Source organism: Pleurodeles waltl, chromosome 6, assembly GCF_031143425.1.
Source record: "Pleurodeles waltl isolate 20211129_DDA chromosome 6, aPleWal1.hap1.20221129, whole genome shotgun sequence".
Classification (NCBI taxonomy): domain Eukaryota; kingdom Metazoa; phylum Chordata; class Amphibia; order Caudata; family Salamandridae; genus Pleurodeles; species Pleurodeles waltl.
Window position 1 is genome coordinate 854,516,367 of NC_090445.1, and position 23,855 is coordinate 854,540,221.

General features: G+C 46.2%; 1 protein-coding gene across 9 annotated transcripts in view; it reads right to left on the reverse strand.

Annotated features, from left to right (window-relative positions):
- LDB1 (LIM domain binding 1) overlaps positions 1–23,855 on the reverse strand; it is a 363,831-nt gene that overhangs the window by 79,684 nt on the left and 260,292 nt on the right. For 7 of the 9 annotated variants that reach the window (XM_069239589.1, XM_069239587.1, XM_069239590.1 and 4 more), the window contains exon 3: positions 19,363–19,407. The exons of the other annotated variants lie outside the window; for them this stretch is intronic. In XM_069239589.1, the coding sequence (XP_069095690.1) occupies positions 19,363–19,407 (45 nt within the window). The remainder of the gene's footprint in view (positions 1–19,362; positions 19,408–23,855) is intronic. 9 annotated transcript variants of the gene reach the window in all.

A 23,855-nucleotide genomic window follows, 5' to 3' on the forward strand; every position in this document is an offset into this window, starting at 1 on the left:
CGACCGAAACGCTCGACAGGCCTCACACGTTTCTTCTTTGTGCTCGGGTGACAGGCATAAGTTACAGACCAAATGTTGGTCTGTATAGGGATATTTACTGTGGCATTTAGGACAGAATCGGAACGGGGTCCGTTCCATCAGTCTCGATGTTGCACGCGGTCGGGCCGACCAGGCCCAGACGGGGGATCGAAATTACCCCGAAGGGCTACCGGAGCTCTTCAAGATTCGGTGTCGATTCTAATCTAACCCGATACCGAACGAAACAATACCGACAAATTTTCTGTTGATTCTGACTAACTTTCCGACCCGAAACACGGAGCGAAAAGGAACACGTCCGAACCCGATGGCGGAAAAAAAACAATCTAACAGGGAGTCGACGCCCATGCGCAATGGAACCAAAGTAGGAGGAGTCCCTCGGTCTCGTGACTCGAAAAGACTTCTTCGAAGAAAAACAACTTGTAACACTCCGACCCAACACCAGACGGCGGACTATGCACAGCATGTGTATCTGCAGCTACACATGCCACCGAACACAGCTATATCCACAGTCTAAGCAGCTGTGCTTCTGGAGTAAAAGCCACACTTCAGGATCTATTTTGCTGTATCTAGGCCATCACTCAGCAGATTATAGAATGGCTTCTTCATATGGTCTGAAAGGCTGCTAGTTGGAAGTTTCCCAAGCTCCCAGTACGAATGTGTGTAGCGCCCTAAAAGGCAGGTGCCATTAGCCGTGCTAAGAACCAAGTTCCTTGCGACTCACGGATTAAGCATCTTGCATGCTGTCCGGGGGAGCCATATAGAAGGTATTGTAATTCTGCTTCGAAGACTATGTTTGAACCACCAGACTCTCCAGTGACAAGTAGGAGGATAAAAAGTGGAGGGCACACTATGGCATCTGTTAATCTGTCTGTTACGTGTTGGGGCCACAAAGGATTTGTCCCATACAGCGATTATACACTCTAGAAGGGCCTTGATAAAATGAATTAAAATTAATTAAAGGCTTCACAGAAGCTGTGGAGTCTCAGAACCTTAGACTTCACTTTTCAGTCAAAGTCAATGCCAAGGCCTGTGCAACCTTCGTTACATCTGATCCTGAAGATGAGACCTTCTCTGAAGGCGAGCTGGGGGTTATTAAATATCACCTTCTTGAGAAGTATCTAGTCCACTGACCTTTTGCAAGTCAAGTAGAGGCCAGCCTTCAGTGTGGGAAGAGGGCAGTAGGGCATGAGTCCTTATACTCTGTCGGGACATAGTTCTTATAATACACAGCCAAGGCATATGAATCTAAACCGAAAATCTCATTCAGGTGGGTAAAACTTTGGGCCCTGTGAGACACTCACTATAGGGCTCATAACTGAAATTAGTCTTGACCTTCTCTGCCACACAGGTGATACTTTTAACTAAGAAGAGTTTGGTGCAGAAGACCGCTCCATGGGTGTCATCACCATCAGTTCAGAAATCGGTGCCAAAAAAAGGCCCAAGCAAATGTGGGATGGCACTCTGGCCAGGTTTAACCTTGCCATAGGCAGCACAGTAAAAATCCATGGAGGTGTGGGGTCAGACCCAGCAAGCCTGCCCACCCAGGGAGTACCTCATAGGACTGTGGAGAAGTCCTGATAAGATTCAGTGTTGTTGGAAAGCCTCAACCTACACAGGATTAGCAAACTGACTAAATACTTCTGCTCTTATCTTTGTAGGCATCAGGCAGCTGGGAGTTGTTTGAACACAGAAGGGTGTGGCGACGAGGAATAATACCGAAACTCCAAACATTCCAGGGAATGTGACCTCTTACTCAAGGAAGATGGCAACTTGTTCTTATGGTGCTTTTTGTTTATTTTGTGGGGAGATACCTTAGGAGAATGTTACTTATATGGTGATCTACCTGTGGGAGAGGGAGTCTGCTTAAGAGTCTCCCTGCAGGCCTTAGCCAAAGATAACTTGACCTCCTACTCCCTATGGTATGTTGTTACATGAAGGTGCAAGAGTCACTGACTGCAATGTCACGTCTCACCCAAAGACCACATACAGCTTACAGGGAGACCCCAAAAGGGACACCTTATTGCTGCCTTGCCCGCAAGGCTTAGAACCAGAGGCCCTTCACAAAGTCTTTTGGCCTATTCACTGTCGAAAGCTGAGGAATTAGTCAATGATACACAGACAGAGCTCCAGATCACGACAACAAAGCACAGATAAAATAGAACCAATGTCAATGAGCTTGTAGGTGCCTAATGTACTCCAGTAACGGCACATCCAGAAAGATTTGTGGGTACAGCGGAGTAGCACCACCAAGCAACACTAGTGAGTCGCTGCTGAGTAAAACAATTTTCAGATTAGTATAAAACCATAGAGGACTATTTAAAAGTTGAGGAAACTTCAAGCAGATGTACCCATTAAAAAGTTTTTATTTTGAAAGCACTTTGATTGGCCTACTCCATTCAAGTTCAATTGCAGGAGTATGAGCTTAATAATGTAACTTTCCTCACTGTAATACACAAGAGTAATCCACATGCTTTCACTTAGTGTGTGCTTTAAGAAGATAGCCAAGTTTAAAAATTCACAATCAAGATCCATGTTGTACATATGCTCATTGGTGTATACGAAAAAGGAAGAGAAAGCAAAATTAATTTAATCAGTGGCCAGCTCACTAACACAACATTTAAAGGTAGAATAAAAGGCAATGGATCTATAACCTTTGATGAAATAAAATCCTGCTTAGAAAACTGTAGCATAAATTGGCATTTTAATTACACAGAATCCTATTCATGAGACCCAGACTCCTGTACACAACTTCCCATAAAGAGAAGTAAGGTCAATACAGCCAAACAATGTAGCCAACAGCAAGGAGGCTTAACCCAATGCAGCCCAAATCAGTGTCTGAACACTTGATGTACGACAGGCAAGGCACCGTGTGAAGTGTGAAGTCTGGATTGACACATCATGAAAGAGTTGGGGCTGAAAGACCTAGAATTGCACGCTCATGTGCTTAAAATCCACCAAGTTGATTGTGGAAACTGTTTCCAATCACAACTGTTCAATCCTGGACACTCTCATTCCTGTCAATAAAAGCAGAAACCAATTTCACGCCAGAGAATGGTTCTTGTGGAGTGATCCCATGCCCACTGTATGGGAACACAAGCACAGAACGAGATGGCAAGCAATGTTCAATTTTAAAACGGCACCCTATGTCACAATAGTCCCAATATTTTTTACTCCGGAGCCACTTTGGCTGTGACCGAAAGCATGAGGACTACAACTCTGGAGCACTCCAGAAACGCTAATGTGAATACTGCTGTTGGTCTCCTTACCAGTGCTTTAAATGGGCCGGTACTCACCGGTACGGAGTACCGGCACTTTTTTATTTTCTCCCATTGAGTACCGGAACTTTTCCTCTCAGATGGAGAGTACCGGTACTCACAGGGGTCCTGGCATTGACAAGTGGTGCTGCTCATTAATTCCTGCCTCGGCAGCAGTTTCAGTTTCAAATGCCTCTCGGAGAGTGGAAGCCGGGGCTGAGCTGGTGTAAGAGCGCCGAAGCAGCGTTTCTTGTTTGTAGGCTTCGGTGAGCTATCCGAGCTGCATTGGAAGTTACCAGGGGAGGGGAAGGGTGTGGCTGCAGGGCGCTATCTTCAGCTTAAAAGGTGATTGTGAAACCTAATGGGCAGGGGTGTGGGAAGCATTGTTCAGGGCAGGGAAGCTTGTTTAGTAAGCCCGTCGTTTAAGATGCCTGCACATTTTCACCCATCAGTGTTTTTAAAGTGAAGGCGTTTGCGTGAAAGAAAATCTCTGCCCTCTCCACCATCTTCCTTGCGTGAAAGAAAATCTCTGCCCTCTCCACCATCTTTCCCGATTAACCTCAAAGAAAAATGACATTAGAGGCAAAATAAATGATTTTTTTTTAGCGTTCTACAAGTGGCAATCTCTTGCTTTAGATGGAAAACCGGATCCAAACCAATTGTTACATGGAAGATGGTCCATGGAAGATGTGACATTTTCATACATTTTTGAATTTTAGAGGCCAAACCTGTGCATTCTGGGATTTGTAGTTCTTTTTTTCAGTCTACGCAAGTGATTAAAAAAATCTCAGCAATAAAGCATGTACTGTAAAAATCGGGGATGGATTTAAAATGTTACATAGGATGCCATTTTGGGACTACCAGCCCCTGCTCACATATTTTGTGGGAGTGAATACTGAATCCTTCAGGGCACTGCTTCTGGTGCACGATCTACAACATTTTTGAGAGCTGCCACTGTCCGGCAGTGTATGTGTATAAAGACAACATGTGAGCAGTGCTTAATTTGAGCCGGTGGTTTCTTCTCCGGTGCGGGGCACCAGCACTTATTTTTGAGGGCCGCCACTTATTTTTCTACCTCAAGAATTTACTGTGAGGAAAAGAGACATATGGGAAAGGCAGAGGAACAAAAAAACGAAAATGCTTCACAATGGGAGAAAGCAGAAAGCATGTGAGAGATGGAAATTAAAAGCCAAAAGTGTGCAAGTTTGCAAGCACAGTTATGGCTGTGAGAATGACATGTGGAACTTGTGTTTGTGTGAAACTGAAGGTGATTCAGAGTATGAAATGGATGTTTAAGTCAGGGACATCTTAAGGTTTTGTGGCCCTTGGCCAAACGTATTTAGGGTGCCCCTGTTTGGAACAGCTTTGAATTTATGATCCAGTTTCAGCTCTTTTTTGGCCAGGACACTGTCAGTGCACAGACACACTTGGCAAAATTCTAAATGTGTTTACATCTAGTATTCTGGGAAAGTGACCTGATTTTAAGTTTGTAACACAGCATCAGCTCACTATTACTATAAATAATCTCAGTGACACCCTCCCTTTTCTCATGTGTGAGGTACTGTTTTGAAATACAATAAACTTTTTTATGGAGGTTGCATTAAACATAAACACAACATTTGCCTGTAAAATGCAAACACCACCTACATTAAAAATATATTAAAGGAAAAGACTATTTAATACAGTCTGTTTAAGAATTAGTCAAGGTCATCAGGGCGAGACTCTCTCCAGAACAGAGCTGGCTCTATCAGAGGCCCCCCCTGGAAGGCCGGATCAACGTGTTTGCCATAATGCTGTCTGCCATAATGCACAGAATGAATCATGCAGATCACAGATTTGTTTATGTAGGTAGCTCAGTTGGTTATTGTTTTTGCTGCAGAGATCCTTGTGTTACCTGTCGTTAAAATCCTTGGGATATAGCTTAATGATTCATGAACCTGCATCAAGGAAATACATGAAAACGGCAAGGCATACATTGGGAATGTTGCTGTTTTTTACTCAATACATTGTTATTCTAAGATTGCTAAAGAAGGATTACTTTGGTTAATAATCACCACTTCTTTAATAAGTACTATATAAATGGCCATTAGTGTAATAACTCATGGACAGATACATCGTTCATTCTTACAGTGCATGCAGATTTCTGGCATACAAAGCTTAGAATGTCCAAAAACCTAGCCCCGCCCCTTGCCCCGCCCTTAGCACCACCCTTATGCCCACCCCAAACTCCACCCCAGTCCACCACTCTTTTTGGTGAGTACCTGCACTTATTTTCTTCCATTTAAAGCACTGCTCCTTACCTAATCCTAGATATCAAGTTGTTGGGATTCCATGTGGCTGGGTGGTATGTTGCTAACCAGGCAAGGATTCTCAGGTAAGTGTGCAACATTACAATCGTTTAGTGAACTGTGATGTAGAAAACAGAAATTAATTTGCTAAGTCTCAAGCACACCGAGCCATGGCACAGAATGCACTAAGTGCAGATATCACTGACATTTCTGGTGGTTGCAGTTCACCGAAACAGAGTGTGTATTCTGCCTCATGAGTGTCAGCTGTCTAGGGTTGGAGGTGAGTCACTGTTCCTCTAAGCCGAGAACCTGGATGTTTTGCATCAGGCTCATTATGAGTGTGCCTGCCAGAGCCAACATTCTAGTGTCTCCTTTGGATTGTTCAGTTAGTAAATGCAGACTAGTGCATACGTTCCCAGCAAGAGATCAATGATCGCCCTCTAGCTTTGTCTAATGCTGAAGCTTCATAGGAGCATTCTGTATGCTTTTCTAACAGTGCCAGCGTGCTCAATATCTTTTCGTTAGTAGGACTGAGTGGGTTTTATGTAGTACATCAAGTTACAGTGTCTACAGAATGCCTGAAGCCTCTGATCAGGCTTCAGCCCTAATTGGGTAAGGAGTTCTCATAAAGCAGCTTTTGTGTCCTCCTATTTTAGCTCATGACAATTGTTGAAAGCTTCTCCATGCATCACGAGTAATCTTATAATCCCACTGTGCTACAGAAAAGATGGGTTTCCTACATTAGTAAGTGAAGCCTGATGATCTTTCAGCATGTGTACATTACCCATTCGGAAGCTTCTCCCATGCTTAACTGCCTGTACACTTTGACAGACCTCTGCCTTGCATTGGTGAGCACCCTTCACCTTCTGCAGCCTCCCTTCTAGCTTTCAGTCTACATGTCCCTTCCCACAGAGCCACAAACCTCTACTGAGCATTTACACCGTGGTAGAGTTGGTTAAGAATCTCCTGATTATTTAGGATTCTTTGGTTGCTCTACATTGTGGGGGGCATCTCTATTTTTATTTAATTATTTACTCCAACGCTCAGACTACTCTGACTTGAAGCCCCTGTCCCCATTAAAGCTGAGGCTTCTATGCTTGCTGTGAAGCTAAAGCGGTATAAATTGTACATATCTGGGTATTTATTGCCATATTCTAAATACTGCCTGCAAGACAAGGTTGATCATTCAGCACTTGTCAACTTAACAGACTGCCCTATCATTATGGTAGGTTCTGCCAGACAAGTGTTATATGTTGTTTTAACAGTCTCAACGCTATTAGAACACTTCCCAGACAGGCTTTTCTGTCCCACTTAGTTTCCAAGCAGGTTAGTCTTTAAAATCTACAGTACAACTTGCCTTTTCAGGAATCATTCCCTAAGTACTGATGGTAAGATTGTGTTCCAGGTTATTAGGCCAGTGGGAAACTTTAGGCAAAGGATTCCTATGTTAGAGTGCTAGATATCAGTCTTGAGATTAGTAATGAAGCAGCAATGAACACAATATTGGACTACAAACTGGAATAATCTGTTGGCAGGTACAAAGATGGCATTAAGTGATGAAGAGGAGGGAGGCAAAGATGAAATTAGATGATACAAGTGGGGTTAGATATCAAAACCTATTCTTGTTTTCCAGCTTTGGATGCTTTCTAGATATATACTATCAACAATCCTTCACACCAAATTGTTATTTATTTGGAACAAAATAAATTCTTTAAAAATAATAATAAACATTGTCCCAGTGGGTGCAGGGGATAAAATGTGCTCAGTGCTTTCTTATGCATGACCCACATTTGCTAATAGTGGTAAAAGTGCTTGTCTAAAAAACAAAATCAGCATGGGCTATTCTTTTTTTAAAACACTGCAAATAGGGTCTGTGAATATAGTTAACTTTTCGATCCCTTCGGAAGATTGCGGGAGCATCATGAGGACTTAGAAGTTGTGGAGCCCAAGAATAAGTTAAAATACACAAAAACAAGCAAGAGAAACCAGTCAGCAGGAAGATATAGTAAGGAATAGTACAAGGTACAAACCCGAAGAAAAGCTATAGTATTGGCCTACAGACACTGAAAGAGAAAAGGTATATGGAATACGTGTTAAAAAAAAAGAAAGGAAAGAAAAGAAAGAAAAAGGGAATTGGCAACACAGAATGAGACAAACATCTCAGGAGCAGTGAATTTGAGATTGCATGGGGATTAGGAATGTACAATGAGAGAAGCCTGAAGGGGAGTAGGAAAAAGTGGCCCACTGCAATCCGAAAGTAGAGTGCAGCCCACATAAATAAAAATTATCTCCAACTTACCTAAACAAAGGAGGACTCTAGACAGTGGTCCAGAGCTGTCACGGGTCTGCCAGTGCTCTAATAAGCAATGACTATGCCTATTCTCAGCGGAGTGCTGCGAAGGGGAGGCAGATGGTGGGACATGTTGCAGTAAAGCGCCCGATCAGTAGTCTGCCTATGGGAACCTAGGCGAGTGATGGCACCCTGGCCCATGTACCAGAGTTTTGGACTTCCTAGTATGCTCTTAAGAAAGGACACTAGGAAGGGAAGTGTATAGAAATAGAAAGAGGACAAGAGGAACACACCGGTAGGCAGATGACAATAATATGAAGGCAGCCACATTGCTATGGAAAAATATACATGGGAAGTGGAAGTAGAGGAAAGGTAAAAGGGAGAAAATACTAAGAGAAAGGAATCAAAAGCTGATACTTAAAGTGGATATATACTAAGATTAGGAAATCCTATAACAATCAACAGAGTACATAATCAGATACATAAGACATTAAACATCCTTTAGAGTTTATAATTATCCATAAAGTTCCATCCTCATGGAGATGCAGATCAGTAACACCGGAGCTCAATGTCTGACAAGTCATTTAAAAAGCAGTGCAAGCATCATTGTTCTTGGATTGGAGGGAGCAGGTATAGTAGATAATTCGAGGTTGTAATGACAAAATCTGGGGCAATAACGGACCTAAGTGCACTTTATTTACAGCAGGGGTCTCCTACCTTTTCTGTAATAAGAACTACTTAGGATCTCTGACAAACATCACGAGCTACTAATATGATCACTGTTTTAATAATGACCACATTTGACAAGTTTATATACGAGTGGTCACCATATGCAAGGTTGCCGGCAGTGATCACCACAGTGCATCAGGCAGGGTTGGCAACACTAATGTAAAGAAGGCTTTGTCACTTTGGAAGCCCTTTACGTGGGCAATACATAACAACCATAGCTTGAAAGCCCGTGTCACCAAAGTAAATATATTAGTAATAAGCCCCCTAGCACCACATGATTTATCACTCAAATATCAACATTAAATATATTTTTTAAATTCAAATCATTCTTCTCTAAACATCAGCTTATGAGTTCTGAAAATGTCAACAGTGTTGTCTCAAATAAAAACTTTTCAGTTTTTGTATATATATATGTTAATCTGCCAGTAATTTGAGAACTATTTTTTGGAGAAGTCCGATTTAGAGAAAGAGGTCATTTTCCAATTTAAAGATGTTTCCATTAATGCAAGTTTGAGTAATTCAGTAAAAAAAAAAAAAAAGCCAAAAAAAAAAAAAAAACACGTGGATACCTGGTGAGGCCTGGATCTGGTGTTAAGGAGATTATAACTTTAAACCATCAGACTGGGATACGTTAGTTTAAAGGGACTCAATGTCCAACATAGCATTCGAGCAGTCTGCCTGTGAGATTGATATGTTCTCAATAAATCTGATGCAGAGCATGGTATCAAAAATGTAGATTGCATCAGAGTTTGCCATCTTTTACATGGACAACGTTGAATCATCCACTACCCTGGCTCCCTCCAATCTGTTGAGACAACACAATTAGGTATGAAAGAGCTACATTGATGATATTTTCCTCATTTGGCAACAGACCCTCCATACACTGACAATATTTCTACAGTGACTGAACCAGAACTGCAATGGCCTGACCTTTACCATGACGTAACAAGAAAGAGATTTATTTTCTTGATATAACTGTGGAAGTGGGTAATACAACTCCATACGCCACATTGTACCACAAGCCCACTCAGAAGAATACTTCTTTGTTAGAATATTCTAGTTATCATCCACACTCATCATGTGACTTCCATCCAGTCAATTTCTAAGAATTCTTCATAACTGTAACCATAAAATAGATTTCTGCAGAAAAGCAAATAGATAATCGCAAAAACTCATATTCAGAAGTTATCCCAGACGCTTTATCAAACACTCACAGAAACTGGCATGGCACTGCCCTAGGGATACCCTGCTTACATCACAAAATTACCATCAAATTGATTAGTGTGAGAGTACGTTTTCTCCTGTTTTGACTTTTGTTTCAAACAGTATTAAAAGCCACTGGGAAGTGTTGCTACCAGGAGAACTTGCTTTGGAACCGCCTATGTTTTCCAAAAACAGAGGCAAAAATTTGGGAGATCACATCGTACTGTGGCGATCATTGCGGGAAAAAACACCATCCCAGCCTGACTGAATATTGGGATTTCTCACCAGTAATTGGTCATTTTAGGTATAGGCAATTCAGTGTATGCACCCTTTGCATTGAGTCCAAAGTATTTGTGCACAGTGACACCTAGAAAAGTCTCTAATTGCAATACATGTGACATCATATATGCCATCAGATGCCCATGCAATAAACTCTGGATTGGACAAACCACGCAGAAAATCAAAATACAACTTTGTCAACATCAAACTAGAATCCATAGCAAGGTCCTTCCTGTCACCTGGTAGAACACTATCAAACGAGGTCACTCCAAGGACGATTTAAGATGGCAAGTCAATGGTGTTCTTAAGATTCCTGAAGGAATGGTCACATGGATTAACTACTTAAAAAGGATGACATTTGTACCAACAAAAGAATTGGGATAATTTGAACTAGTGCCACACGGAAAAATAAACTTACACAGCTTTTCAAGTGACTGAATTGCCAGACATTGAACACCAAAGGTCCTACTCTGCACCGCCATCAAGACTAAACTTTATGGATAACTATTGATTCTCAAGGACATTTAGGCCCTCATTATGACATCGCTACGGGTATTATGACCCACACATAGAAATCTGCCACTATACAGACACACACATAAGTCCGCCAGCCCAAAGGTCAGTGATAAACTGGCGGTAGCAAAACCCACACCGTTACGCCAACAAAAATACGCCCCCAGCATCATGACCCACGAATCACCGTGGCGGACATTCAACTGCGGTAAACCATTGGCGGTACAGACTTCTGCGCTCAAAATACACACACTAACAAAACACTACCACATTGGACAATTCAAACTACACACACCCGGCACACATACACACACCACAACCACAACACTATAAAACACACGCAAACACTACCCACAACCCTTTACGACCCAAACAATTGACAACTGAGAGAGACCAGCCAGGAGCACCCACTGAATCTGAGCCACAAAACACCATCACTCATACACCATCCACGCACAACAACACTGCATTTACATCCCCACAGGACCCCCACACAACGTCACCGGAGAGGAGGTGTCAGCAACATCCAGTCCTCCCCAGAAGAGGCCCACAGTGATGACAGCAGCACTGCACGCCTGGATCAGGATGACCAACCTGGCCCATCAGGGACCTCTGGACAGTCGGTGACCCGGCCACAGTCCCAAACCAGCACAGAGCCTCCCCCTCAGGAAACACCATCACAGCACCCATCCAGCGGGTCCATCCCTCTGTCCCCAGGACACGTCAATCAGCAGTGTGTCCACCACTACAGGGACCCCAGGCAACCCCATAAACACAGGACGATCAGGGACCTGGAGTCAGTGGCAGTGGGCACACAGGTTAGGGGACAGAGGCACAGGACAACAGGGAAGCTGGGAGCACTGCTGTGCGACAGGGGGAGGACAGGCCCAGGGAACCAACTCTCCACGAGGCACTCACCAACATCCTGGGAGCATACCACCATTCCCAGTAGACCATGGGCCAGGTACTGGCCAAGTTGCAGGAGACCCAGCGGCTGCAGGAGGGACAGTACCTGGGGATCAGGGAGGACCTTAGAGACAGCCACACCACCCTGGTCACCGTTGCATGGGTGCTGGCAGGCATGGCCAACACCAGAGGCAGTGGCACACCAACGGGCCCCTGACACTAGCCACACCGAAGAACAGCCCTCCACCTCTGCCGACGCTAGTGAATAGGAGGCCCGGCCACTGAAACAACAGGCCACCAGAACCCCACCCCCTGTAGAAGGAGAACCACCACGCAAAAGGTCCCTGCGATCCAGGCAGAAGTCAGAGAACATTGCCAAGACCCCTGCCAGGAAATAGGACTCACCTGATTGTTACCCTTGTGTCCCACTCTGTCACCCTGTCCACCTTGAACTGACACTGCTCCACTTCCTATGCCCCCTTGGACAATGCATCTGTGATACCAATAGACCGGACTCTATCCTGGACATTTCTCCACCATCAACCCAGCCCATTGCAATACCCACTACACATATCACAGAAACAAATACCCTTGGAACAAATACAAGTATGGAGTCTGTCAATTGAATGAACTATGTATTACTTAAACAAGCTATAAACATTATACACCAGGAGCCAGAGTGGGGCACAGATATCTCAAAATAGAGATGCCAAAGGGTACAGTAAGTGGCGATAGAAATAGGGAAATCAGGCTGCCATGTACAATTGTCCAACACAAAACTGCAATGGAAGGTGAAGTTACAGTGTCTTACCTGTGTGTCACTTGAAGTACTGTTGGATTATTGTAGTTCTGTTGTCCACATCCTCTGCCTCCTCTTCGTCACTGTCCACAGGCTCCACCACTGGCACACCATCATCCCCAGGCTCATCCTTCTGCAGAAAAGGCACCTGGCGTCTGAAGGCCAGGTTGTGCAACATGCAACAATGATCTGGCACACCTTCTTGGGTGAGTAGTACAGGGATCCAACTGTCAGATGAAGGTACTGGAATCTGGCCTTCAGGAGGCCAAAGGTGCGCTCAATGATCCTCCTTGTACGCCCATGTGCCTCATTGTAACGTTCCTCTGCCCTTGTCCTGGCATTCCTCACTGGGGTCAGTAGCCATGAGAGGTTGGGGTAACCAGAGTCACCTGCAACTATCGAGGGATACCTGTTAGACACACACACCCCCTTGGGGACAACCCCACACCCATATGGGATGCTGCTATTCCTCAAGATAAAGACATCATGCACAGAGACAGGATACTTTGCATTGACATGGGAGATGTACTGGTCCGCCAAACACACAATCTGCACATTCAGAGAGTGAAAGCTCTTTCGATTTCTGAACACCTGTTCATTTCTCCGGGGGGGGAGAGGGGAACAAAGGCAATATGTGTACCATCAGTAGCACCAATGATGTTGAGGATATGTCAGAGTGCACAGAAGTCAGCCTTCACTGTGGCCAAATCCTCCACCTGGGGGAATACGATGTAGCTGCGCATGTGTTTCATCAGGGCAGACAACACTCTGGTCAGCACGTTTGAGAACATAGGCTGTGACATGCCTGATGCCATGGCCACGGTCGCTTGGAAGGAACCACTTGCCAAGAAATGGAGCACTGAGAGGACCGGCACTAGAGGGGGATACCTGTGGGGTGGTGGATAGCTGAAATCAGATATGGCTGCAATTGGGCACACAGCTCTTGGATTGTAGCCCTATCAAGTCTGTAGGTTAGGATAATGTGCCTGTCCTCCATTGTCGCCAGGTCCACCAGGGGTCTGTACACTGGGGGATGTCTCCATCTCCTATTCATCCTCGGTGGTTGAACTCTAGAGTGAAAGAATGTCATATTCAAACATGTACTCAGATTAATATGCAATTTTTGTTTTACAGAAACAGTATGTGAACTTGTAAGTCAGTTGATGTGCCTATGTCTGCTGTGACACAGTTAGGTGCCATGGCCTGTGCCCCCCTGAATTGGTGGCTGCCTGACCTGTGAAGAGGGACAAGTGGAAATGAGGTAATTCCGCTGGCGTTGTGCGCCGTTGCAGTCGGCGACTGCCGTGCAACACCGCATTGATTATCATTGGGGCCTACGGGTTCCAGGAGCCAATGGCGATGTACACCGGCGGTGACTGTACGCACCACCGCGGATGTGACCGGCATTTTCTATCTGTTCACTCACTTGCTACCTGACCTTCAACAGGAGACGACCTACACTGCAAGTGCTGCTGTGACCTGTGTCTGGAAGCGACCATAGCTCGAGTGTTTGGGGAAAGGGGCCCTGCCTTCACTTCGGAGGAGTTGGAGAGACTGGTGGATGGGGTCCTTCCCCAGCACCCTTTACTTTATGGTCCTTCAGACCAACAGGTGAGTACACTGTGAGCATGATGCGTGGGGCTTTAATGTATGGAGTGCTGTGTGTGTAAGCCTCATGGGGGGGGGGGGCTGAGGGGTCCTGGGCAGAGTGCTGCATGTATGGTGGTCAATGTCCGTGCGTAAGGGGATGGGAGGGATATGGTGGGCCATGAGTATGACAGTCCGGACGGTTTCACTAATCCCTTTTCTGCTGTATTTTTCCTGCAGGTCAGCGCCCATCAGAAAAAGGGTATTTGGTGTGCCATCGCCAAGGAGGTGTGGACCCTGGGGGGTCTTTGACAGGCAGAGCACCCACTGCTGCAAACGGTGGGAGGACCTGCACCGCTGAGCAAGGAAGACGGCGGAGGCTCAGCTGGGGCTGGTCTCCCAACGAGGAAGGGGTGCCCGTCATACCCTGACCTCCCTGATGTTCCGCATCCTGGCGGTGGCCTATTTGGAGTTGGATTGTGCGCTTGAAGGCATCACAGCAGCCACAAGGGGGTGAGTACAGAATCGGATTCTTGACTTTGCGCGCGTTAAGGTGTTACCTGGGTGGGAGATGTGGGCTGTGGGTGCCCCTAGGCCATGGCGAACATGGCAGGGTAGGTTCCATGATGGGGAAGCTCAGATGCACGTCAACCACAATAATGTTGGTGGGCATTTACTACTGGGCAGGGTCCTGTGGGTTTCAGGTGTGCAGCTAATGGCGTTAGGCATTGTACCCCTTGGTCTGGTGACTGGCATTGTAACTGGTAGTGCATGGCCTAGTACATAGGGCTGTTCCCTGTGAGTTGTGTACGCCAACGGTAGTGTTATTGCTGGCATTGACCAAGTGTATCCTCTGTCTCTCCCCCCTTTTTGTTTTGTCACCCTGTTCTTGTGTGCATTAGCATCATCTGGCGGAGGAGCAGAGGCACCGGAGGGAGCTGCATCCCACAAGGGCCTGGAGGCCGAATCCACCAACGGTGAGGGCACAAGTGGGATGGAGGGCGAGGGGAGCACCACGACAGAGACAGGAGGGGACAGTGCCAACAGCGACTCCTCCTCCGATGGAAGCTCCCTGGCGGTGGCAGACACCTCTATGCCCACCCAAACTACAGGTACATCCACCACCCCCCCTACCAGCACTGCCCTCCCAGCAGCCCCTCAGCGTGTTTCCTGTGCCCACTCACCCAGGAGGGGGGGCATCTCCTCCGCCCCAGGCACCTCAGGCCCTGCCCCAGGCAGCCCTGCTGACCTCAGTGAGGAGGCTATTGACCTCCTGAGATCCCTCTCTGTTGGGCAGTCAACCATACTGAATACCATCCAGGGTCTAGCAGGGCATTTGCAACAAACAAATGCATACCTGGAGGGCATTCACTCTGGCGTGGCGGCCCAACAGAGAGCATGCCAACTCACTGATTGCAGCCATTGTCCCTGTCTCCAGCCTTCCCCCTCCAACTTCCTCTACCCAGTCCCAATCGCCTTAACTCCAGCCTATACCAAGCACACCTTCAGACCAGCATTCACCCAAATCAACACACAGAAGTGGCTCAGGCAAACACAAGCAGCAAACTTCATCTCACAGGTACTCACACAAGCACCATCCACATGCAGACACATCAACATCCACTGCCTCCACTGTGTCCCCCTCCTCCTTGTCATCCACCTCCCTCCCAGTAGCGTCTCCACTCCCACTTGCATGCACTACATCCTCATACACTACCTCCATCACCAACACGCCTATCACTACACGCCCCTCACTGGCAGTCACCACCCCCACATACATGCACACGTCCTGTGTCCTCTCCCACTGTGTCTGTGACCCCCTCCTCCCAAAGTACACAAACGCAAGCACACAGACACCTAACAGCCATCCACCTCACAACAGCATCCAGCCCATGCACCTACACCCAAACACAGCAGACTGACACCTCCTACAACCACTCCCTCTTCCTCCACTCCCAAACCTCCATCCTCTTCCCGCCCCAGTGTCCCTAAGAAGCTTTTCCTTGACACCATTGACCTATTCCCTACCTCTCCCCCCTCCCCTCCCCAGTCCTTCACTTCGGGCCAGGGTGGCCATAACCCAGCCCAGCACCTCAGCCACCCAGTCCACGGCCACTGTGGTTTCTGCAGCAACTGCAGGTGTGAGAGGCTCCGTCAGCACAGCCAGTGTGCCAGCACTACCTGCCAAGGCCAAGAAGCGTCCGCCACCTAGCAAGGGCAAGAAGGGGACACCAGCCAGCAAGGGGAAGGAGGCACTACCAGCCAACAAGGGGAAGGAGGCGCCACCAGCGAACAAGGGGAAGAAAAAACACACCAGCTGGCAGAAGCAAGGAGGCACCACCATCTGACAAGGGCAGGAAGGGGCACACAACACAGCCATGGCATTCAGCCGTCCGAGGCTGCAGGTTAAGGGCTGGAGCCTACCACCACCGCGGCCAGCACCGCCACCTGCACAGCGGCCAGCACCGCCACCTGCACCGGGGCCAGCCCCAACGCCAGCAACACCACCAGCAGCAGCAGCTTCAGTGGGCAGCCGAGGCTGCAGGTGAAGGGCTGGAGCCTACCACCACCGTGGCCAGCACCGCCACCTGCACCGCGGCCAGCACCATCTGCCCCGCCGCCAGCTGCACCACTGCCAGCAGCACCACTGCCAGCAGCACCACTGCCAGCAGCAGCAGCCCCAGTAGACAGCTGTCCGAGGCTGCAGGTGAAGGCTGGAGCCTACCACCACCACGGACAGCACCGCCACCTGCAGCGCAACTGCCACCCACTGAGCAGCCATCACCGCCGGCGAGAAGTGTGTAGTAGTAACTACATAGGCTGCAGTGCACCCTGGCCCCTGCAACACCTGTCGGTGTGACACCCAGATGAGAGACTGTGACCTTGCCCCATCCAGGATGAAGCACACTGGGCACAAAGCCCCCTCCAGAACCAGTGGAAGAAGGCATCCACTCACCCCCTCCTTGGCAGGATGAAGCACACTGGGCACAAAGCCCCCTCCAGAACCAGTGGAAGAAGGCATCCACTCACCCCCTCCATGCCAGGATGAAGCACACTGGGCACAAGGCCCCCTCCAGAACCAGTGGAAGGAAACATCCACTCACCCCCTCCTTGCCAGGATGAAGCACACTGGGCACAAACCCCCCTCCAGAACCAGTGGAGAAGTCACCCACTTGAGACTGTGGCTTTGCACTCCCCAGAACCAAGCAGTGGGCAACCCACCCGCTAGAGAGACTGTGGCTTTGCACTCCCCAGGAGCAAGCAGTGGGCAAACCACCCACTAGAGAGACTGTGGCTTTGCACTCCCCAGGCCCAAGCAGTAAGCAAAACACCCACTAGAGAGACTGTGGCTTTGCACGCCCCAGGACCAAGCAGTCGGCATGGAGCCCCCTCCAGGCCAGTGGCGTTGTACCATCTTTGTACCATCTTCCAGCTGAGGTGCTCCCCCCATTCCCCGTCCCCCTGAGGTGCCTGTGTTTTTTTGACCTGATGCCCCTGCAGTGTTCTTTCCATATTGAGGCAGGAGTCAAGTGTGGCTTTGGCCTATGTGTTATGGCCCCGTGGGGCACGGACATTTTGGAGTGGGCACTGTCCCTCCTTTTGTATATATTGTACATACTGTTTATTGTTTAAGGACGTATTTATCTAAATGTGTACTATTACATTCATTCCTTTTGTCCTTGCGTTATTCCGGAGGGTTACGGGGTGTATATGTAATGTTGTTGCATCTGTTTGTGTGTATGGTGTTGGGGGTGGGGGGGTGTTTGCATGTGTGTCACTCTTTTTCCTCCCCCCCCCCCTCCCTTGTGTGCTAGGTGCAGTACTTACTGTGGTCGTCTTTGCCAGCATTCATGTTTCTGGTGTATGAGAAGGAACACCAGCATAGGAAAAAAGTACAACTCGGGCTCCATGGCATCGTGGTTCTTCCTTCAGTGTTGAGAGGTGGGTCGTTTTCCTTTAGTGTACTGTTTCCGCCGTGCTTCTGATGGCGTTGGTACTTCCCCGGAAAAGGTGCCGGACAGGCCTGTTGTAATGCTGTGGGCGGTACATTGTCTTCCGTCTGGCTGTTGGCGGTTACCGCCACAGTGTTTGTTGCCACCGCTGTGGCGGTCGGTGTGTTAAAGTGGCTGTTTGGGTTGGCAGTTTCTGCCGTGGTCATGATTCAATTTTTTTTTACCGCCGGCCTGTTGGCGGTGTTACTGCCGCTTTATCACCGACCGCCAGGGTTGTATTGAGAGCCTTAATGTTTTATGCAGTTGCATATTATGCCCTTTGTAGATTCTGATAGGTTTTTCTAATCATAGTTTATATCCACTATGAATATCATCATTTGTCCCTTCTGAATCACCGTATAGGTATTTTCTCCTCTTTTCATTTACTCTACTTCCATTTTTTAAACATACTTCATAGCAATATGGCCATCTTCTTACTGTCCTCTGCCCACCAGTAAGCTCGCTCTTGTAATTGTTTCTTCCCGTTTCTTCTGTACCTTGTACGGTTCCTTGCTGTATCTTTCTGCTGACCACATGTTTCTCTGGTTTGTTTTTTGTGTGGGTTAGTTTCAGGCTCCATAACTCGCCTAATGATGATCCTGATAGCTTCCTAGGGGATCAAAAGCTCGACTGTATTCATGGACCTTATTTGCACTGTTTATTACAAATCAATGGGCTGTGCTGTTTTTTTGTATATGCACTTTTACCACTATTATAACGAGTGTATCACGTGTAAGAGAGCATGTTTTGCCACCTTCTCTAACTGCGCCGAGATGTTGATGCTTTTAAAGATTTCCTTCTGTTACAAGTAAATAACCATTTGGTGTGAAAGGTTCTTGATATTAGAAGTCTGGGGACCACTGTTTTAATATAGTATGATTAAGGTCCCCGATGAGACTTCGGATCCCTTGTTATCTAAAAACAACGATGCTGCAGCACCAATTTTCATAATGAAGAGACGATACCCCTAAAATGTGAACTCTGCCTGCTACACTGGAGACAATGCTACAGGTCTCACAAACAACAAATACTAGTATATTGATGATAATACATAAAATGATATGCCGACATAAACCCTTTTCCTAAGTGTTAAGACTCTTACTGATTTTGTTTCCTGCAGAAACTTTGTGTACTTATAATTTTAGCCTCAATGACACCAACTTTATCGATGATGCTTTTAGTGCATGTTAGCACATCAGCATATTCCTTCTCTGTTACTCAGTATACTTGTTGCAATACATAGGACAAGAAATTAGTGCTACTGGTCGTATATGTGAAAATTAACAACCTAAAACAATTACCAGGATGTTTCCACTGCAGTGCTGGGGGAGGGGGGGGGACAACAAACACTGAAACTAGAATGCAGGTACCAGCATCTTCTTGTCTTGCTTTTGTTTGCAATAAATCAAAGAAGCAAAGTGGCATAATAGTGCAATCATCATGGGCTGTTAATGGGATATTCAAAATGAAGTTAAGCTCTTACCCTATCCCAGGCTCCAGATACGTCGGGGGGTACATTGGAGTGGGTCTGAGGGAAACAAACCAATAAATGTCATGTTACTAAAGAGCATTCAGCATAAAAAACTACAACAAGCAAAGGGATAACCTGTTGTACGTTGCAAGGCTTAAAAATAGTCATCCTTTGAACAATGAACCTTCAAACTGCAATGCAGGACTTCATCTCACTAATTCCCCCCCCCCCCCCCCCCCCCCCCCCCAAACCCTGTTCACTGCCCTCCCCTACAGGGACGTGTTCCAGACTAATCAAGTTAAGTATTTCCCTAAATGTGGCTCAACCTCGGTTCCATTTTCAGCCAGGCAGTGGATCCGGTTGGCACAATCGCCACGAGTTGAGCCAACCAGTGACTAAGAGACATTAAGCAATGCAAGCCTGTGCCAACAGGGGCATGCGGTTATTATTTAATAAACTTGAGCATGTAGAGTGATGACAACCAAAATAACAGTTCAAAGTTACTAAAGATTTTTATGAGCTTTAACTCCCACGACTGCCGGGAAGCTTACTTCTGTTATTTAATGCTGTCAGCAGGAAACCCTCGGGCCTTGAACATCCTTACAAAGGCCCAATTGTAATGCACTGAACTGCGGTAAGATTCTCGTACAACCAGTCACATGTGTACCCAGTTCTTCTAAAAAACAGAGCCACCGCTTCAACCAAGTAAGGTGAATTTGTCATAACCCCCACAACTGAGAACCAGGAAGTCTGAAAACAAGTGAGGATGGAGAATTTCGGAAATCGCCCCGATTACAAATACAAAGAAAAGTGCCAACAGACTGCGATGCCACCATATTTGATCAATCCTACGCAGAGCAGAAATACAGAAAATGATCAGACGGGGTCCCAGAGATAATCAAACAACGTAATATTTCAATGGAGGGAGGGAAAGCGAGCTAGCAAGAAGGAGAGAAGTATCTCACAAACTTGGCAAAGAAATGGTTTATTAAACATGCCAGAGGCTATAAAATCAGAAATGAGAAAAATATAACACGCAGAGTAACTATGCCTGCTGAAAACAAACTTTTTTTTTTTTTTTTTTTTTTAAAGAAAAACAAGAACTGGTAAAGACAACAGATCTTCCCTTGGGGACCTATTAGCTTTGTCATTGGTTTTTAGAGATGCTGTACAGCATGCCTGATGATATGAAGCTTGGCTAAAGAAAAATGAATAAAAGCCTATATGACACAGGCACTTTCTTCTCTTTTTATTTACCAATCCTAGTTGGATCATTAAATAAAAGGAGAGTTTTTTATTTTATTTTTTATTAAAATGAGCAACTTGATGTAGCACAGGGGGCACGAGTGGGGGAAGCAACATGGGGCACAGGAGGCGGAAGCAACACGCAGTGCACGGGAGGCGGAAGCAACACGCAGTGCACGGGAGGCGGAAGCAACACGCAGTGCACGGGAGGAGGAAGCAACACGCAGTGCACGGGAGGAGGAAGCAACACGCAGTGCACGGGAGGAGGAAGCAACACGCAGTGCACGGGAGGAGGAAGCAACACGCAGTGCACAGGAGTAGGAAGCAACACGCAGTGCACAGGAGGAGGAAGCAACACAGTGCACAGAAGGAGGAAGCAACATATAGGGTACAGGAGGACAGGACATAACATTGAGGCATACGTAGGGAAAGGAACAAGTGGTGCATGGGAGGGTAAAGCAACAATGGGGATCGGGAGGGCAAAGTAACAAGCGAGCATGGGAGGGACAGAGCAGCAAAGGGGGACAGAAGGGCAAAACAATAAGGAGGCAGGGATGGCATACAACAAGGGAGTATACAGATGAGGGAAGCAACAAGGGTGGCCATGGTGAGGGTTGAGAAAAGCAAACAGGTGAGAGAGCAACGTGGTGTGCTGGGGTGGGGGAGTATATAGGTCAGAGACAGCAAAATGGAGATGGAAAGAAAACTACAGATGAGAAAGCAACAGTGAGTAGAACCGTACAAAAATGAGTGCAGCATGAAGAGGGAGGACCATGGAGATGAGAGAGAAAGCAACATGAAGCACAGGGGTGAGACACAAATACACTTAGGAGATAGCTGGAAAAAACATGCACTCTTGTGGAATGCTTAGTACAAAAATAGCTCCCTAAAAGTTTGCAGTAAAAGGTCCCTACCAAATCATAAATGCTCTGGGGGGGGGCAGGTACAAGATTGACAAGGCAAAGCCCTAGAATACGAAGGCTAATGAGAGTGACAGTGAAGCCAACCCAAAGTAAGCAGCGGGCGGGCTGCATGCCCCTCTATGTTCTTGGTAAGCAAACAATATTTTTTTCACAAGCAGGTGGCTGTGCGGTCTGGTAGTCTGGATCTTAAAAACATATGCAGAACTGGTGTCTATTGCCCAATATTAACAAGTATTTTATTGCAACAAAGCATTTTATTTTTCTGAATATTGTGTGAGAAATGTACACAGTGCTTAGCGCCCTTCTGAATAACTTCATGGACCACACATGTTCTGGTGTCTGCAGAGAACTTCAGTCACATTTTTTGAAAATATATTTTCATCTGGTTTGAGTCGCTCCTCAAACAATTTCTTTATTATTGCCATGTCTGCAACCAATCACGAAATATTAAATCTTTAATATGTTAGCAGATGGCATTCTTTAACTAGTTTGAAGGCTTTTTGCTACTTTGATGTTTTCTTTTGAATCCAGAGTACTAGGAAAACATTCTGCTTCAACTGCAGTAATTATTTCTTAGGGACAAGTTAATAAAGTAACATCTGAATCTATGAAATGAGCATAAACTTCTCGAATGCAAAAGGAAAAAGAGCACAATGTATGAAGAGGTGACACTAAACTAACTTTATTATAATGTGGGCATTTGGCTCTTAAAATAAAGGAGCTGAGGGCAAATAAAATATACATTAGCACGTAAACGGTTCACTATTAGACAACAGGATTGTAGCCATCTGGATTCAATGACAGTGTAATAACTGAAAATTAAAAAAAGATATTACATGAGAAATAAACTGCAATAGCATGTCCTCCTGGCAAAACGAAAAAGTTATTTCCATCGACATTGCATGTTCTGGTGGATACCTTATTTCAACGCAGATTCCTTACACCTTTAGAATTCCCCTACGTGGCAGGTTTACGCAGTTGCTCTTGCGCGCTAATAAGTGTCACCATCGGACTCGTTGGTTTCCCGATTCTGCCTCCAGCAATGGCAGTTCACAGCCTTACACAGGCACCACCTCTGCGCACTGATAGTTCACAATAAATCATTCTGCACCCTTAGATACATAGGCAGACTGAAAATGATGACACTGCAGAATCTAGCCTAAAACTTTATAAACTAACACCAGGAAGCCCACTACATAGAGTATGGGGAAGCAGGGTGTGCAGGGAGGAATTCAAAAGTTAATGTATCCACCAGAAAGCGTGTTAACAAATAAGTAAGTAACTAACCGCAGATTTCTCACCTTTTGAACTGTTACCAAAGGACGACCTTTTCAAAGGCTGTGGGTCTGAGGAGTGCACTTTACGTGTGGAAGATCGAGTGGGAAAAATGGCCCTCTCTGGACACAGGAGTTGATGCAGTAGTCTCTGGTAAAGGTTTTGGATGGACGCTCAATTAGCACCTAAGCATATGTCCATGACAGGAGCACCTTCGGCTAAGAACACAGAGGTGAATTTGTCTTTGGTGGAACAAACCAAAAGATCCTTGGGGAGCTCCTTCTTAGCAAAGACGTAGCACACCTTCAGCGAGAGGATTATAGGTCTGGCAAGGGTTGTTTCTAGACTGTTTTTCCCTTCTTCACACAGGCAAATACAACAAAGATTTGGTCATCCACCTGGCACTCCCAACCGCATTATATCTAGAAAGTAAGGACACTGTTGTGGTCGGGATGACAAAATCTCACCTCCATAGAGGAATACAGCAGAAAAATTAAAGTGGGAAGCACGATGGACTTCCCCATATGGAAGGGTAACACCATCTTTGGTAAAAATGACCATCCTCCCCAAATCCAAAGTACCAACTTGTCCAGGCAGAAGGTGATTGTACAGACTGTGCCTGCAATTCACAAATGTAGCATCAGATGTGATCGTAATGAGGAAACCAGTTTTAAGGGTCACTAGCCTCAAAGACCAAATGTGCACAGGCTTAAAAGTTATGTACATTAAGAAACTAAGAACCCAGTTATGGTCCTAAACTGCAAAATAAAATGCACAGGAGGAAGCATATGTAAGCTCTTTATGAACATGCATCACAACAACTGCAGACAAGCAGAGAAGGCTGATCAGGCAAACGTAGAAAGTCCAAAAAGGGAGACACATAACCTTTGCCTTGCCCATGGTAAGGCCTTGGTGGGTCAAAGATGAAACAAATAGAAGTACATCAGAAACTTCATGGATGGGCATCAGGTAGTCAAGATAACCATCACCACCTCTGCAGGTAAGTCAAAGCCATACAGCTGGTTTTATTCAATCTTCTCACACAGTTCGTTGTAGGGTTCC